The sequence below is a fragment of the Parus major genome, chromosome 6 (assembly GCF_001522545.3).
Source record: "Parus major isolate Abel chromosome 6, Parus_major1.1, whole genome shotgun sequence".
Lineage (NCBI taxonomy): Eukaryota > Metazoa > Chordata > Aves > Passeriformes > Paridae > Parus > Parus major.
Window position 1 is genome coordinate 3,176,039 of NC_031775.1, and position 15,182 is coordinate 3,191,220.

The 15,182-nt window shown below is 44.3% G+C and overlaps 1 protein-coding gene across 5 annotated transcripts in view; it reads right to left on the reverse strand.

The window, feature by feature from the left end:
- PCDH15 (protocadherin related 15) overlaps positions 1-15,182 on the reverse strand; it is a 538,462-nt gene that overhangs the window by 128,604 nt on the left and 394,676 nt on the right. For all 5 annotated transcript variants that reach the window (XM_033515678.1, XM_033515674.1, XM_033515677.1 and 2 more), the window contains 3 exons: positions 14,296-14,445; positions 5,909-6,102; positions 1,517-1,649 (listed from right to left, as the gene is read on the reverse strand). In XM_033515678.1, the coding sequence (XP_033371569.1) occupies positions 1,517-1,649; positions 5,909-6,102; positions 14,296-14,445 (477 nt within the window). The remainder of the gene's footprint in view (positions 1-1,516; positions 1,650-5,908; positions 6,103-14,295; positions 14,446-15,182) is intronic.

The window sequence follows — 15,182 nt, forward strand, 5'->3', positions numbered from 1 at the left end:
TGTCCTTCCTGGATGGGGGGCCTAGAACTGGACTCAGCCCTCGAGATCCCTCAGCAGTGCCAGCACATAATGGGCTGTTTGGAGTTTAGTGAAACATTAAAGCAGATCATTCCACTGGAGCTTCACTTTCCAACCATATTTAAATCCCATCAAATCCTTCAATACTTAAACCTGCCAAGAGGTTTTCTGCCTCCAAAGATCCCTCAGGCCCTCAGCCACAGACGCTAGCACCTGTCAAGGAAACACAAATGTTTCTGTTTCTCAGCATGTTCCTGGCTTCTGTTCCTCTTTGGGACTTCCAATCCCAAGTGTCTCTCACCAGGGAGGAAAAGGCTCCTGAACAGCCTGGCCCTTCTACTCCTCCATCCCTACAGGCACCACAGATGTGCCAGGAGTTAATTGGCAGCACTGAGCTAAATTAGTCATCCTCCCTCAGCACAGGTGACTTTATGAGCTTAACCAGCCAGAATAATCCTAGTCTTTCAGCAGGAAACCATTTTAGCAGGAGCTTTCCCAACCACCTGCTTTAGTGAGTTAATTAGAGCTCCTTTATTTCACTACTGCTAAATACAGCATTAAGTTCCTGATCCCTCAAAAATAAAACCTCAATAAAGAGTTGCCATTTATCTCCCTATTTTGCACAGCTGGTTTTTAGACAGAACACAATGCAGTAAATAGGGAACAGTAAATAAGTGAGAACTGATTTTTTAACCATTAGCACAACAAGGGGATGTCTGGTTCTGATGCATGAGGATGAGGGATGTTCCTGCTCCTGGACCTGGCCAGAAGCTGTTGCATGATCCCTGATCCCAGGGCACAATGTCCCACCAGTTCTGGGCCTGGCAGCAGTGGGATCTCTGCTCCCTCTCAGCCTGTTGTTCCACACACCAAGGGGTAGAAATATCTTCAGGCATTTTTCAAAAATGACAGACTAGGGAAGGCAAATTGCCAAAAATCTTGCTGAAATTCCCCATGAATGAGGTGCTGAAGCTCCTCTGATCTATTGGCAAATACAGAGAGAGATTTTAACACAAGAAATCACAGGCTTTTCAAGTTTCCAGCCACTTAGAATTTTTTTTCTAATATAATTGTCACAGAATCCCAGAACGGTTTGGATTGGAAGGGATTTTTAAGATCAACTCATTCCAACCCCTGCCGTGGGCAGAGACACCTTCCACTGTCCCAGGCTGCTCCAAGTCCCATCCAGCCTGGCCTTGGACACTGCCAAGGATCCAGGGGCAGCCACAGCTTCTCTGGGCAGTGCCATTTGCAGTCTACAGCATCTTTTAAAATATTAAAATAAAAAAAAAAAATAACAGAAATAGCCAGGTGAGCCCTTTTTCTCTACAGTCCATGTAAAAGGGGCTGTTGATCAAAATGAAATAATTTTCAATCCCTTTGAACTGCCCCTTTTCCCTGTGGATGCAAGGAGTGGCATATGCATGGCATGGACACAGAGGACAGGAAGGTGGAGAAGGTTCCATCACCCTCAGGAGTCCCAGGGAAGCCTCTGTACCTGCAGGTTTAACAGAACAGCGCCGATCCTCATGGCCTCGCTGACTTCCAGGCTGTACATCAGCTGTGGGAAGCGCGGAGGGCTCTGGTTGTTGGGAGGCAGCACCTCGATGTAAACAGTGGTGATGGAGCTCCTGCAGTGCAAGGGTGGGGGAAACCAGTCAAAACCAGTCAGAATCAATAAATCCAATCCACAAGGCAACCCACAATGGCAGCTTTACATAGTGTGTGTTCTCCAGCTCTAACAGCCTCCCTTTGCTCCTCTAAAAGCTTCAGTACATATTTTTCCTTCAGGATCAAAAGGAAAACAGGCTGCCACATGAACAGGAAGAAAAGCTCAATAATTTCTCCCAGAGCAGCCCAAAGTGGTGTTCTTTCAAAAATAGAGCAGTGAGACATCAGTGCACACTCCACAAACAAACTGCTCCCAATGTGATGTGTCCTCTGTGGGAGCAGAACGAATTCCAAGCTGGGAACTGCTCCTGCCACGCACAACAGCCACCCCTGGAGCCTCCCTGCTGGCAGTCAGTTTGGTGCCTTTCCTGGAAAAGAGGGAGCAGGGAATGTTGGCAGAGAGGATAATGCTGGGAGAAGAGATGCGCACAACTCTGTGAGGCTGCTACAATGCTGTGGGTCAATAATTCCCATTTCAGAGCATTGAATCCCATTTCAGAATAGTGGCAATGCAGAAGGCTACAAACCCCTGGCAAACCCTTCAGCTGCACTGAATCCCTGTCCCAAACAGACTGTAAACAGCATTCCATACAGAATGTTGAAGGTTCTTTGGGACACTGGCACTGAAGACCCTGCACAGACCATCCTCTAAACCCACTTGATATCCAGCAGCCTCAACTTGAGAAAGGGAGCCAGGAGTCCCCCTGGAGATGGGATATTAAAAATCTGGCTCAAAGGGATCTTCCTCTTGCCTCTCTGCTCCATTATCCCACCTGTCTTCCTTCCTGGATGTCAGCAAGGCATCCCCACCCCAGAATAAACCCTGAGAAGAGCAAGTGCTGTGCTGCAGGTGTAGCTTTCCCCCTCAGGAATCCTTGCACAAATTTGCACAAAGTTGACAAATCTCAGGTTTTAGGGCTGCAGGAAAGAAATCAAAGGAATTTGTCCCAGTTTTTTTGAGGTGAGGCAGGAAGAGGGAGAGAGAAGAAAATAATGAACCTAAAATGCTGCTTCTCTCAGGGCTGGTAAACTCCAGAGCTTTTTTAGAGGATCTTACCCAAAATTACCAGACACTTATTGTTGAAGCAGCTACTGTATTAACTGAGAAATCTTATTTAATATAAAAACAACACATTAGTGATCAATATTTTAATTAGCTGCCCAAAATTGTGGCCAAGCACAGTCACCACTGTGCTGTTGAGGGTTCCAACTCCCTTTTCCAGCAGGTTTTGCAGGTCTGGGTCACTGATGGGAGCTGGGCAGAAAATTGCAGCAATGCCAGAGCTGAGAGCAACGTGTTGGGGACTGTCACACACCCCTGGCCATGGTCTAGGATAAGAAATTGCTGTCCAGAAGGACAAATCACAGCCCTGGGAAGGGGCTCTTCCTTCAGGGCATATCCACACACACAGTGACAGGATTCAGTGCCAGGACACAAGGAGTGGCTTCCCAGTGCCAGAGGGCAGGGATGGATGGGATATTGGGAAGGGATTGTTCCCTGGGAGGAACAATCCCTGTGCAGGCCCTGGCACAGGGTGCCCAGAGCAGCTGGGGCTGCCCCTGGATCCCTGGAAGTGTCCAAGGCCAGGTTGGACTTTGGGGCTTGGAGCAGCCTGGGATAGTGGAAGGTGTCCCTGCCCTGGGACTGGATGGGCTTTAAGGTCTCTTCCCAGCCCAAATAGGGATTCCAGGAATAGTAAGCAAATTTTCTTCAAATATTTAAGGCAAAATCACAGAAGTAAAGCACTGATAGTCTGCAAACTTAAAGTACTCTTATATTAAGTCTTTTTTTGCAATGTCAATCCATTTTTTATTAACACCTTGCATTTTCCCCCCATGCCTTTTGTGTGGGTTATAGTCCAGTTAAGGAGCTGGCAAATTCCCACTTGGCATGGGAAGGGGAAGGGGAAGGAGATGGAGCTGAGCCAAGCCCTGCAGCTGGTGTTTTCAGGTGAACACACAGAGACTAACACAGCATTTGGGAACCACAGAGAGCTCCCAAAATCACTCCAGGATGGACAAACATCTTTTGTGCCCCATCAGCTGATTGAAAGTCAACTGCCATCACCATCTCTGCTTAAATTATCTCCACATGGAATCATGGAATAGTTTGATTTGGAAAGGACGTTAAAGCCCATCCAGTGCCACCCCCTGCCATGGGCAGGGACACCTTCCACTGTCCCAGGCTGCTCCAAGCCCCAAAGTCCAACCTGGCCTTGGACACTTCCAGGGATCCAGGGGCAGCCACAGCTGCTCTGGGCAATTATAAAATCTGGGATGAATGGATTTCCATCCATGTGGACTAACCCATCGTGACCTGATCCAGCAGAACCCTGTAGCACCAAGTGATATGAATCCTGTGCCTAGGAATCTCAGGGACTGTGAAAAGCTTAAAGTCTGACATGAAATTGTTTGATTTTACAAATGTTGTAATTTTTTTTTCCAAAAATAGAAATTGCTGTGCTTCAATATAGGAATGGGCTGTGCAGGGAAGGGGTGAAATCTGCAGCCCTGGAAGGTTTTGAGAAACAACTGGACGTGGCACTTGCTGTGGTTTAGTTGACAAGGTTGAACTTGATGATCTTGGATGGATCTTGGATGGATCATTTTCCAACCTTAATGATTCCATGATATCTCAAGAACTTACATTAATTATTATAAATAATAATACTCAAATCCCAAATCTCAGCTGTGGCACAGCTAGCCACTGACATTTTTAAACATCATTCCATGCAAAAACAACCAAAGAAACTTACACAGAATTCCGAATTCCGATTTAAATTTGTGTTCACAAAAGCTGCAGAACTACAGCTCCTGAGCCAGGTTCAGTGGCTGGGTTTTGTTTCGTGCATAAGCAAGGGGGAGACTGAAATCCAGTCACTTTCCAGGTGACCTTGGTTATCCTGGCACAGCTTTCCACTTCATATTTGCCTTGAAGACATTTCCGGAGAAGGAAGCAGAGGCTCCCCACATCCATCCTCAGAAATACATATGTTTAGGCAATACAAAGATTTCTCCAGCACAAAAGGAGCTGATGGCAATCAGAGCTTTAGTGTGGGGCCACACCACGGGGATCCCAGACTCTCTGAAGGGGAGTTACTGATTTTTGGCTTTCACTCTATAGTACTACACAAAATAAATGCATAATTGTCCTCAATCTTCTCAGCAGTACCAGCAGCCTACTACCAGCTCGAGAGGGTTTATCAAAGAAGCAAGCAGGAGGAAAAAGAGAGTGAAATTCAACCAGGGAACTGCTACCAGATGCTAATTTTATGAACAACTTAGCAAGTTGAATGGACAGTAATTATAAAATATGTGCACAACAGCATGAGCTGCTTTCTTAGAGACATGATAGAAGCAGCCAGTCCTGAGGAAAATACAGTTACTGAAATCCTACTCTCATATTTTCTTTCCTTCTTATGTTTCCCATTTTAAGAAGTTTTCACTTTACAGTTGTGAGAGGTTTAAATGCTGGAACCTCCTATTCCTCCCTATCATGCTCTTTGGACAAGGAGGTTGTCACATTGTCAGTACCAGGCCCAGAATACAAGAGACATTTTTTTGCTCCCTCCACACCTTCATGAAATAACATTTTGGCACAACTGCCACATTTAGAACACAAACCCCACAGAAACAGGTAAGCAGGGCTTGATACCTTTGCTGGTTTTTGAAGATACAGATCATAAAATGGTTTGGGTTAAAAGGGACCTTAAAGATGATGATGTTCCCCTTGCCACCTAAATCCTCAATTTGCAGTCTGCTCTTCTTTTTTAGCTGGGGTACAATAGAGATAATTCTGCCCTTAGGAGTTTCGGTATTAGTGGGAACACTGCACACTCTACACCTGGAGAGGATCTCCAGCTCAGCAACCCCATTCTTTGGGATCCTTTTTGCATTTTCTGAACAAAAAGCATCTCCCTTCTCACTCGCTTTCTTCTTTCCATCCCTTCATCTCAATGAATGGACATGCACAGCTCCCAGCACAACTGGGAACTTTAAAATAACAGACCATGGCAAGCAAATGAAATCATGAAAATCCAGTGCTGTAGGGGAAATATCATTAAGGACCACAAAGGGCAAGAATTCTACTGTGTCAGTTTTCCAGAACAGAGGCACGGAATTGTATCCCAGCATGGATTACAGACATGGGTGTGAGGCACAGGTGCTCCTGCTGAGCTGCTGGAGTAACGCATCTAACATCAGCAGATGCATTAATTACCTTCTCTGTGCGGGGGGAGCACTGTCAGACGCTCTGACCGTGAGGGCGTAGGAGCGCCCCACTGTCAGCACCACTCCTGGAGCGATGGTGATCAGGCCTGTGTGCTCATTGATGGTGAAGTCTCCCTGATCCCCGGCCAGGATTTCATACACTATCTGGCCATTGGCTCCCTCGTCCGCGTCCACGGCCGTCAGCTGCAAGGCAAAACCACAGGGTCAGCAGGGAACCTCTTCACAGGCCCTGGGAAGGTGATTCGGGAGGAGAGGGGAACTGGAACATCTGGAACACACGCAAGAATTTCTGAGCACAGAAAGATACAGCTGAAATGAAGAATAATAGCTGTAAAAAACCATCATGAAGCAGAGAAAAACTGCTTTCTAAAGACTGCAAGGCACTTATTTTAAGATACAAATTAAGAAACCTAATTTAGACCGAGTTTATTCTCTGTGGGTTGGAATATATGAAACTTTCTGTAAAAGCAGAAGGAAGAAGATATTTTTTGTGTAGCAAAAGTAATGAGAGGATTGTATTTATTTATTTCCCATCCCTCTCTCCACTTTTCCAGGACACAGCCCTGATAATGCCAGGAAGTCTCATGTCCAGGCCTGGCATTCCAAGCCCTCCTTGTGCAGAGCTGGAGAGCAATGTTTGTGTTAATGTGCACCTATGGCTATGGCAGCCAAGTGGAGGGGAAATGGCAGCTGTTCCCATATGGATACATACTTGGAATCATGGAAACATTCAAGTTGGAAAAGCCCCCTGAGATGGTCGAGTCCAACAGTTAACCCATCACTGCCAAGGCCACCACTAACCCATGTTCCCAAGTGTCACATTGTCTTTAAATCCCTTGAGAAAAATCTAAATCCTGGTTTTAGACCCAGATTCTAACAGTGAACATAATGAAATGAGGATGTTCTTCTCTTCCCTCTGGAAAAGGCTTATCCCATTTATGCTGTGAGCCACCATAAATCAAACACACTTGGCCAGGAATTAGAGCCCAGGGAATATATTTGCTTTTAGTGAATCATGGAAGAAAATCCCAGAGTGGTTTTGGCTGGAAGGGACCTTAGAGCTCATCCCATTCCACCCCCTGCCTGGGATGCCTTCCACTATCCTAGGTTGCTCCAAGCCCTGTTCAACCTGGCCTTGTTGTCTCTTCCTCCTTTAGGAGTTGTTTTGCTGATACACAGGTTCCTCAAATGACTTTTCATTCTGTAGGACAACATTCCTTCAAAAGCACAAGGAATGACATAAAGTGGTCTGAGCAGCACTGAACATCCAGGAGGCAACAGCATCCAGCTGTGAATCCAGCTGCCAAAAGCTGGCAGTGGAAGTTACAGGGAATGATGGCACCATGGGGTCCTCTGCTGCTCCCAGCTCCAGGGGAGCAGTGGGAGGTGGGGAATGGGAAAGGGCACCAGCAGGGGTGACAGCAGAGCTTTCCTGGGATGTCCAAAGTAATCCCAGCCTCTGGAAGGATCCCTGCAGGGATCCTAATGTGAGGATGAAAAAGAAGAGACATAGTTTCTTCAAAGGTCTCTGCCTTGGCTTTCCTGACACTAACCCTCCTGCCTTGGGGCAGCAGGGACGGAGGATGGGAGCACTGGATGTCAGCGGTGATGGAAAACCTTGGCACTGGCTGCGAGGCCAAGGGCAGGATCAACAGCTGCTCCTGAGGGAAGGCCAGCTCAACAGCAGGCTCTGCCTCTGGGCCCCTCTTGTCACCCTCTAACACCTTGAGGCAGGGACAGAAACTCCCTGACGGCCTTGCCATGCTTCGATAGAAAGTCATCTCCCGATCAATGCAGCATCACATCAACTCCAGCAGCTCACAGCTCCCACAGCACTGCCCAAGGCTGCAAAACCAGCACCCAAAACTGCCAAACCACCACCTATGACTGCCAAACCTGCACCCCCAAACTACCAAATCACCACCTAAAACTGCCAACCACCACCTAGAACTGCCAAACCACCAGCCAAATCCGCCAAAGAAACACCTGAAAGTGCCAAAACACCACCTACAGCTGCAAACCACCACCTAGAACTGCCAAACCACCACCCAAAACAACCACACCACCACCTAGAACTGCCAAAGAACCACCTAAAAGTGGCAACCACCACCCACAAGTGCCAAACACCACTTGGAACTAGCAAAACACCTTTGCCCAAGGATGGCTAAAAATTTGGAAGAGCAGGAACCAAACCTTGCCACTAAAACAAGAGTAAACCCCAAAGCTGTAATATCTGAGTTAATCCCATTTGCATACAACGTTAAGCACCAAGGGGAGGATGTGTATTAATGAATCCTGGAATGGTCTGGATGGGAAGGGACTTTAAAGCACATCTAGTTCCATGGGCAGGGCACCATTGAATATATCAAGCCCATCCAACCTGGCCTTGGGCACTTCCAGGAAAAAACTCAGGGATCTGATTGGTTCCTAAGATAATCTTGATCCTTTATGCACAGAGGCTCAGTGAAATACAAAATTTCATTTAGAAAGTCATAAATATTCTTCAAACCAAGAATTAAGCCCACAATACTTTTAAAAGCAAATCTTAATTCATCTCCTATAGCATTTTGGGACACACTGCACAGTGAACATAGAATAAATCATTGAAATGCCCCAAAAATCATGGAACAGGGGTCATCTTCTCTTAAAAATTTTAAAAAACAAATTAATACTTGTGTGGGTTTTTTTTTTATCTACCTCATTCTCTATTTTCTTTTGGAATTCTAAAGAAGCCATCCTATGAAAACTGGAAATTAAATCCCTCATTCTATAGCTTCTATATATATATGGGTGTGTTAATTTACCTTGCAGAGAATAATTACCCACTCAAAACACAGACCTGTAAAAACCTTGTCTGCTGAACTTCAAAAGTAACACACACACCCCCACAAAAAGATAAATAAAACCTTTATGCAAAATACAGGGTACTGAGGATTTATTGTCAGAATTTGGAACCTGTCCAGTTTTTACTGTGATGACATGAAAAAGGAAAATTAATTGACTACATACGCACAGAGATTAAGAAGGTTAATTAAACCTACAAATATGGAATGCTTGGAAAGATAAGTGATTTGAGAAACATTTTGGGGGCAAAACCAGGAATCAAACCCAGGATTAAACAGAATTAAGGTTTAACTGCTGCCATAATACATGATTCCAGAAATCCCATCTCCAGCTGTCCCAGACCGATAGAGCTCCACAGTTAACAAGATTTAAGAAACAGGGGATAAAATGTAAAGGGAGAAGAACAAAATAAGGTTTTATTTACGTTCCTAAGAAATTTTCATCCAGCAGGATCAGCCCCATTGCATCAACATTTAATGTACTAAAAGTTTGGCAAAATAGATGTGGATTCTGCTGCAGCAATAAGTGGTTTTCTTGGGAGGAAAAGGAGATTTAGGAGTTGTTTTCTTGGGAGGAAAAGGAGGTTTAAGAGTGGTTTTGTTGGGAGAAAAGGGAGATTTAGAATGATGGCCTTAAGCCTACAAAGACACATCTTGATTATGATATAAGCCCTGCTCAGACTCACTTCATTACTGGAGGAAACTGGGCTTCAGTGTTTGACTTGGAACCTTCTCACAGCAACATTTGTGGTCACCTGGCCCTGGACAGATAAAGTGATGACCAACATTCCCAGCAGCTTTCACCAGATTCATTGTGATGGAAAAATTCCAGGATTGTTATGGAGATATTCCCAAACTTGAGTCAACCACACATAATGATCTCTGAGTAGGTTAAAACACGTTTTCATTATCTCCTTCAGACATTTCATCAAGCCTGAATCCATTATTTTTACTGGAGTCTGCAGGGACATTGACTGAGCAATGCAAACACAGCCTGGTTTTGTTTTCTCTCTCTGCTAATCAGGTTTGCTTTGGTGATGGAAATGAATTACCTGACGGGCAGAAGGCAAAAGGTTGTAAATAAACATGTAAATAAAAGATGAAGTGGGGTCTGAAGATTACTTTTATGAGGATTGTTTTAGGGAAAGGTTCAGGAGTGGTCTGGCACTGAACAGATCACAGCCCCAAAGCTGCTCAAGGAGCGTTTGGACGACAGAGATGCACAGGCTGGGATTGTACAGGTAGCTGGGAGGGTCAGGAGTTGGATCCACGATCCCTGTGTGTCCCTTCCAGCTGCAGATATTCCATGATCTTAAGATTTTTGCTAAACTGTCCTTCTCTTTTATGGCACAATGCAGGTTTAAGAACTGGAAATCAAGAACTTAGGCTAGGCTGGGGCAGGACCTTAAAAATTAATTTGTGCTGGTGCTATCACACAAAATTGTTTCAGCAGGGAATAGGGCACTGATCCCCTGTGTATTTTGTTCTCCATTTTCAATCAGGGAATTATTTAATTATCGCTTGGAAGTGAGGTTTTGAACGTGAGTCATGTCACTGCACTAGGAAATTAGGGAGAAATTAGATATGTGGATAATTTGAGGTAGGGTGTAAGAAGAGCAAAACTGGGATTATTCAGCCTGGGGAAGAAAAGCTTCAGGGAGACCTAACTGTGACTTTCCACGGCCTGAAGGAGCTACAGGAAAGATGGAGAGAGATTCTGTACAAGGGATGGAGGGACAGAACACAGGGAATGGCTTCCTACTGCCAGAGGGCAGGGATAGATGGGATATTGGGCAAGAATTGTTCTGTGTTAGGGAGGTGAGGCCCTGGCACAGGGTGCCCAGAGCAGCTGGGGCTGCCCCTGGATCGCTGGAAGTGTCCAAGGTCAGCTTGGACAGGGCTTGAAGCAGCCTGGGATAGTGGAAGGTGTCCCTGCCCATGGCACAGGTGGCACTGGATGGGCTTTATGGTCCCTTCCCACCCAAACCATTCCATAATTCCATGAATTTTACATTTAAGGCCCATCCACAAGTTTTCTTGTAAAGACGAAATACAAAAAATCTCCCCATGGGCCAAGATTTAGGTGAATAATATTATTTTTGTCACACTCTTCTCCTTCCCAGCTCTTGCATTTTCCTGCTTAATATTACCTATTCCCTTCATGCTGAATATAAAAATGAGAGATGTCTAAAGAAAAACTGGGTTTAAATTATTGAGATGAAATTTTGTTGCACCACTGCTGCAAACTCCACCCATCAATGTGTAACTCATTTCAATATCTGAGTCACAGCAGTGGAAAAATGGAAAACTGGGCAGCAAAAATATAATAACATAAAAAAGATGGAATTAAGTGCTTTACTACATTTACTGTTAACAGTCTTCCTAGTGACAGCTATTATTTACCACATTTAACTGTTTTAAAGGACAGATTTCTCAACTGAGAAATTCTCAGGGAGGACAATAAAACACCTATGAAAGGAGAAGGAAAAATAAGGAATATTCAGGCTGAAAGGAACAAAATACAAAGACATTTAAACTTAACTCTCCTCAACCATGGCCTGAAACAATTTCACAAATACTGAGAGGAGACAACTGAAATAAAATTAAAACCTGTTTTTGTCACTTCTCTGAAAGGTAACAATGAAAGAAGGAAAACTTTTTGGTGTAACCACCCGGGTGGAAAGGAAAAAATGGGGGAAATATTGAATTCTGCTTGTATTGGTTATATTTGCCTGCTATTTGTGGTTATTTTCAAGCAGAATCTAAGAATTTCTAAATTTCTTTTATTTTTTTAAGAGTGTACCAAACAGCAAACACAAGTAACTTAAAAGCTATTATGTTTTGGAGCTGTTTTCATGAGTAAAATCAAAACAATGTTGCACAAAATAGGGCAGCAAGTTTTTGCTCATTTCATTTGTATATTTTCTTGCAACTGCACTCTGGAAAAAATATAAGAAATGTAAGACTATTACCCTAGGAATAATAAAAGCCAAGTGGCTGAAAATCTGTCTGATTGTTATAGATGATTATGAGACTGTCCAGATGGTCTGAGGTCAATGTTCTTTTTCTAAACTGATTTCTCTGATCAGACAAAGTGGTTTTATGAACTAATTTTCCTCTGGGAACGTCAGAGATGAGCATTCTCTCCCAGCAGAAGATCCCAAAGGATCCTAACCCCAGGAGGGATGGTGGGGTACAACGTGAATTTGCTCCTCATGCAGACAACAAGATGAGTCTGAAATCGCTTGAAATCACTGTGTCAGGATTCAAAAAATGGAAAAGAAAGTTCAGTTTGGCCTTTGAGAAAGTCTTTATAAAGCCTTTACATACGTGAAATATACATACATATCTAGAGAGAGATAGAGATATTTTATATCTAAGGATTGAGCAACCCACCAAAAAGTGCAGCTGCCCAAAATCCTTATCAGGGAATCATGGAACGGTTTGGACTGGAAAAGACTTTAAAGCCCATCCCATCCCACTCCCTGACATGTCTGGGACACCTCCCACTATCCCAGGCTGCTCCAAGCCCCAGACTCCAGCCCGGCCTTGGACACTTCCAGGGATCCAGGGGCAGCCACAGCTGCTCTGGGCACCCTGTGCCACAGGCTTCCCCCCTCACAGAGAAGGATTTATTCCCAATATCCCATCTATCCCTGCCCTCTGGCAGTGGGAAGCCATTTCCCTTGTCCTGACCCTCCATCCCTTGTCCTAAGTCTCTCTCTCTCTTTCCTGGAGCTCCTTCAGGCCCTGGAAGGCCACAATTTGGTCACCCCAAAGCCTCTCCAGGCTGAACAATCCCAGCTCTCCCCGCCTTTCCTCCCAGCAGAGCTGCTCCATCCCTCTGATCATCCTGGTGCCTTCTCTAGCCTCCAGCAGCTTCAAATCCTTCCTGTGCTGGGCCCTCTTTATTTCTGGCATCATCACCAGTCCACTGAAATCCTAAGTCCTGGCCCTTGGCTTTTTTTTTTTTTTTTCCCCTTTTTTTTTTTTTTTTTTTTTTAAGCCAGTAATTGAGAACCTCAGATCATCTGGTAACGTGGGATGAGTTGTAAAACAACTCCTCTCCCAAACCAGCCAGAATTTTCTACCTTCCCCCTCAGACCAGATTATAAACTTAGAAAACCTGGAAGTAGCCATGTGCTGTCTGTATAGACAGAAGCATGGGTTTGGGAAAACCTCCCTCCTGGAATTTAAATTTTTTAGCAGAGGTGAGCTCAAGGCCCAACTCCATATTATTCCTTTCCCAAATAACCTGTTGTGGCTCAATTTTCCTATGAAATGTGGCCTCCTGCTCTTTGAAAGCCTCTGGGCTCATAATATGTTTGCAGCTGAAACATCAGGATGTGTTTGAGACCTGGAGAGCAGCCTCTTCCCTCTGAGCACAGAAACACTTCAGCAGCTTCAGACAAGCCCAGGAGCTGCTCTGCTTCATCCCAGGTATCATTAACAAACCTCAGGCAGCTCAGAGCATCCTCAAGGCCAACTCTGAGTAGAAAACATTCTTTTTTCCCAGCAGAAATCTCATCGAGCAACATTTTCTGCCTCATGCTCCCTGGCTCCTTTAGGACAACAGTACTTGCTGTCACGTTTCCACCCAGCCTTGTGCAGCATTTTAAGGAATTTAACTATGCTTCAGACTTTTTTTCCCCTCTGATCTTGCTGGAAATGCCTCTGTGGCTGTCCCTGATAGCTTTTAAGCACTCATGGCCCAAGCTGATGAGGGGACACAACACAAAGGAAGAGCTTAAGATGCAAAGGCATAAGTACAGCTCAAGAGGAACAGGAGCAGCACTGAACTATCTCCTCATCACTGCTACACTCAAATTAATTCCTGATTACAGTTCAGAAAATGGCATTTTATACTTAAGTCAGCTGATTAATTTTATATTCCAAATATTCCCACTGCCTTCAACCACTCTGGGATGCCACCAATTGTCTTCTCATGCATCTGGACTGGCAGCACTCAGAGCAGGGCTGAGATCTTGGAAGAATTACACAAAAAGAGCCTTTTTCCATTCATTTCAGCATCACCAGGATTCACCTCCAGCCCTGCACTAAAATATAAATCACTGCTGACAAAGTTTAATTGAAACTGCTTCTCCCTGGGCCCAGGTTCAAGCCATTTTTCATTGCTCATTTGCTCTACAAACAAACTTGCAAAAAACAGCAGGTTTTCTGGCATAGAAAACATTCCTGGTTATGTCCTACTTCATTGCTTACCTGTTCTCCCAAAATGTTTTATCTCAATGTCCTGCTAACAAAGGAGAATTTTCTTTTTCTTTTGAGATTTTTCAGCTACAATTTTTTTGTGGAACCTCAGAGGAAGCAGCTGTGCTGCAGCTCTACAGCTAAAACAGGCCTGATATTTAGTATTAGCAATTTTGAATAGATACTTAATTAATGAAGTGAATGCAGAAACACAAACTTCTTTTCTAGCCGGTTTCAGTGCATTTCCAATTTAGATGAACAAGGCCATATACTGCTAGCAAAAAAAGTGAGTTAACAAAGGTTATAAAAGCCCTGAAATTACCTTTATAACACCTTCCCCAGGCTTCATATCCGTGTAGATCTTGACACTGTAGGAGATGTTGGAGAAGGTCGGGGAATTATCATTTGCATCGATCACCACGATGTTGACAGTCACTGGGACACTCTCCTGGACTCCATCAGAAGCTGTCATCTTCAGAGGGATAAAAAAAGCAGGACAGGAATGCATTTTAGTGGTGTGTTCTCAATACAATTCCAAGAGAAATACAATTTCAACAGGAGAAAATACAGCCTGGCAACCCCAGATCAGCATTTTGTTTCTCTCTGCATTTACAGTTACAGGAGGATTCAGCAGAGCTTGAGCCTGCATGTGCAAGACAAGGGCAAAAGCAAAGCAAACACATTCAAACCTTTCCAATGCAGAAGTGAGAGGAAATAACTTGGAATTTTCCTGGGATGGGGCTGTGATAGGAGCTGTTGAGTTCATGGAGTTTTACCTGGGTATCACCATACCCAAGAGCCCTGTTAAACCTCCCCAACATTTTGAGCAAGAATTACAGTGGGGGCTCTTCTTATTCCACAGAGGAAATCTGAACTCTTCTTTCCAACAAAAATGGACAGAAAATAGGGAGGCACAGACTGGTAACCCCTGCAGAAGAGCTGGAATTGCCAACAGCCCATTTCCAAATTGCTGTAGGGCTGTTAAGTGGTTCACTCACAGCCTGAGGGAATATTAAATCCATTTAAGCTTTTTACTCCTCTTTTTTTCTTGTTTCATTTTTTTTTTAATACTGCTGTCTGTGCTTTCTGTCAGCCTATTATTTTATTTTTTTTTAATTTATTTATTTGGGAAAGAAATAAAGCAAAAATCCCAGGACAAGGTTGGTTCCTGGTTCCTGGTTCCTGGTGTAAGGGGGAAAAGGCAATGAG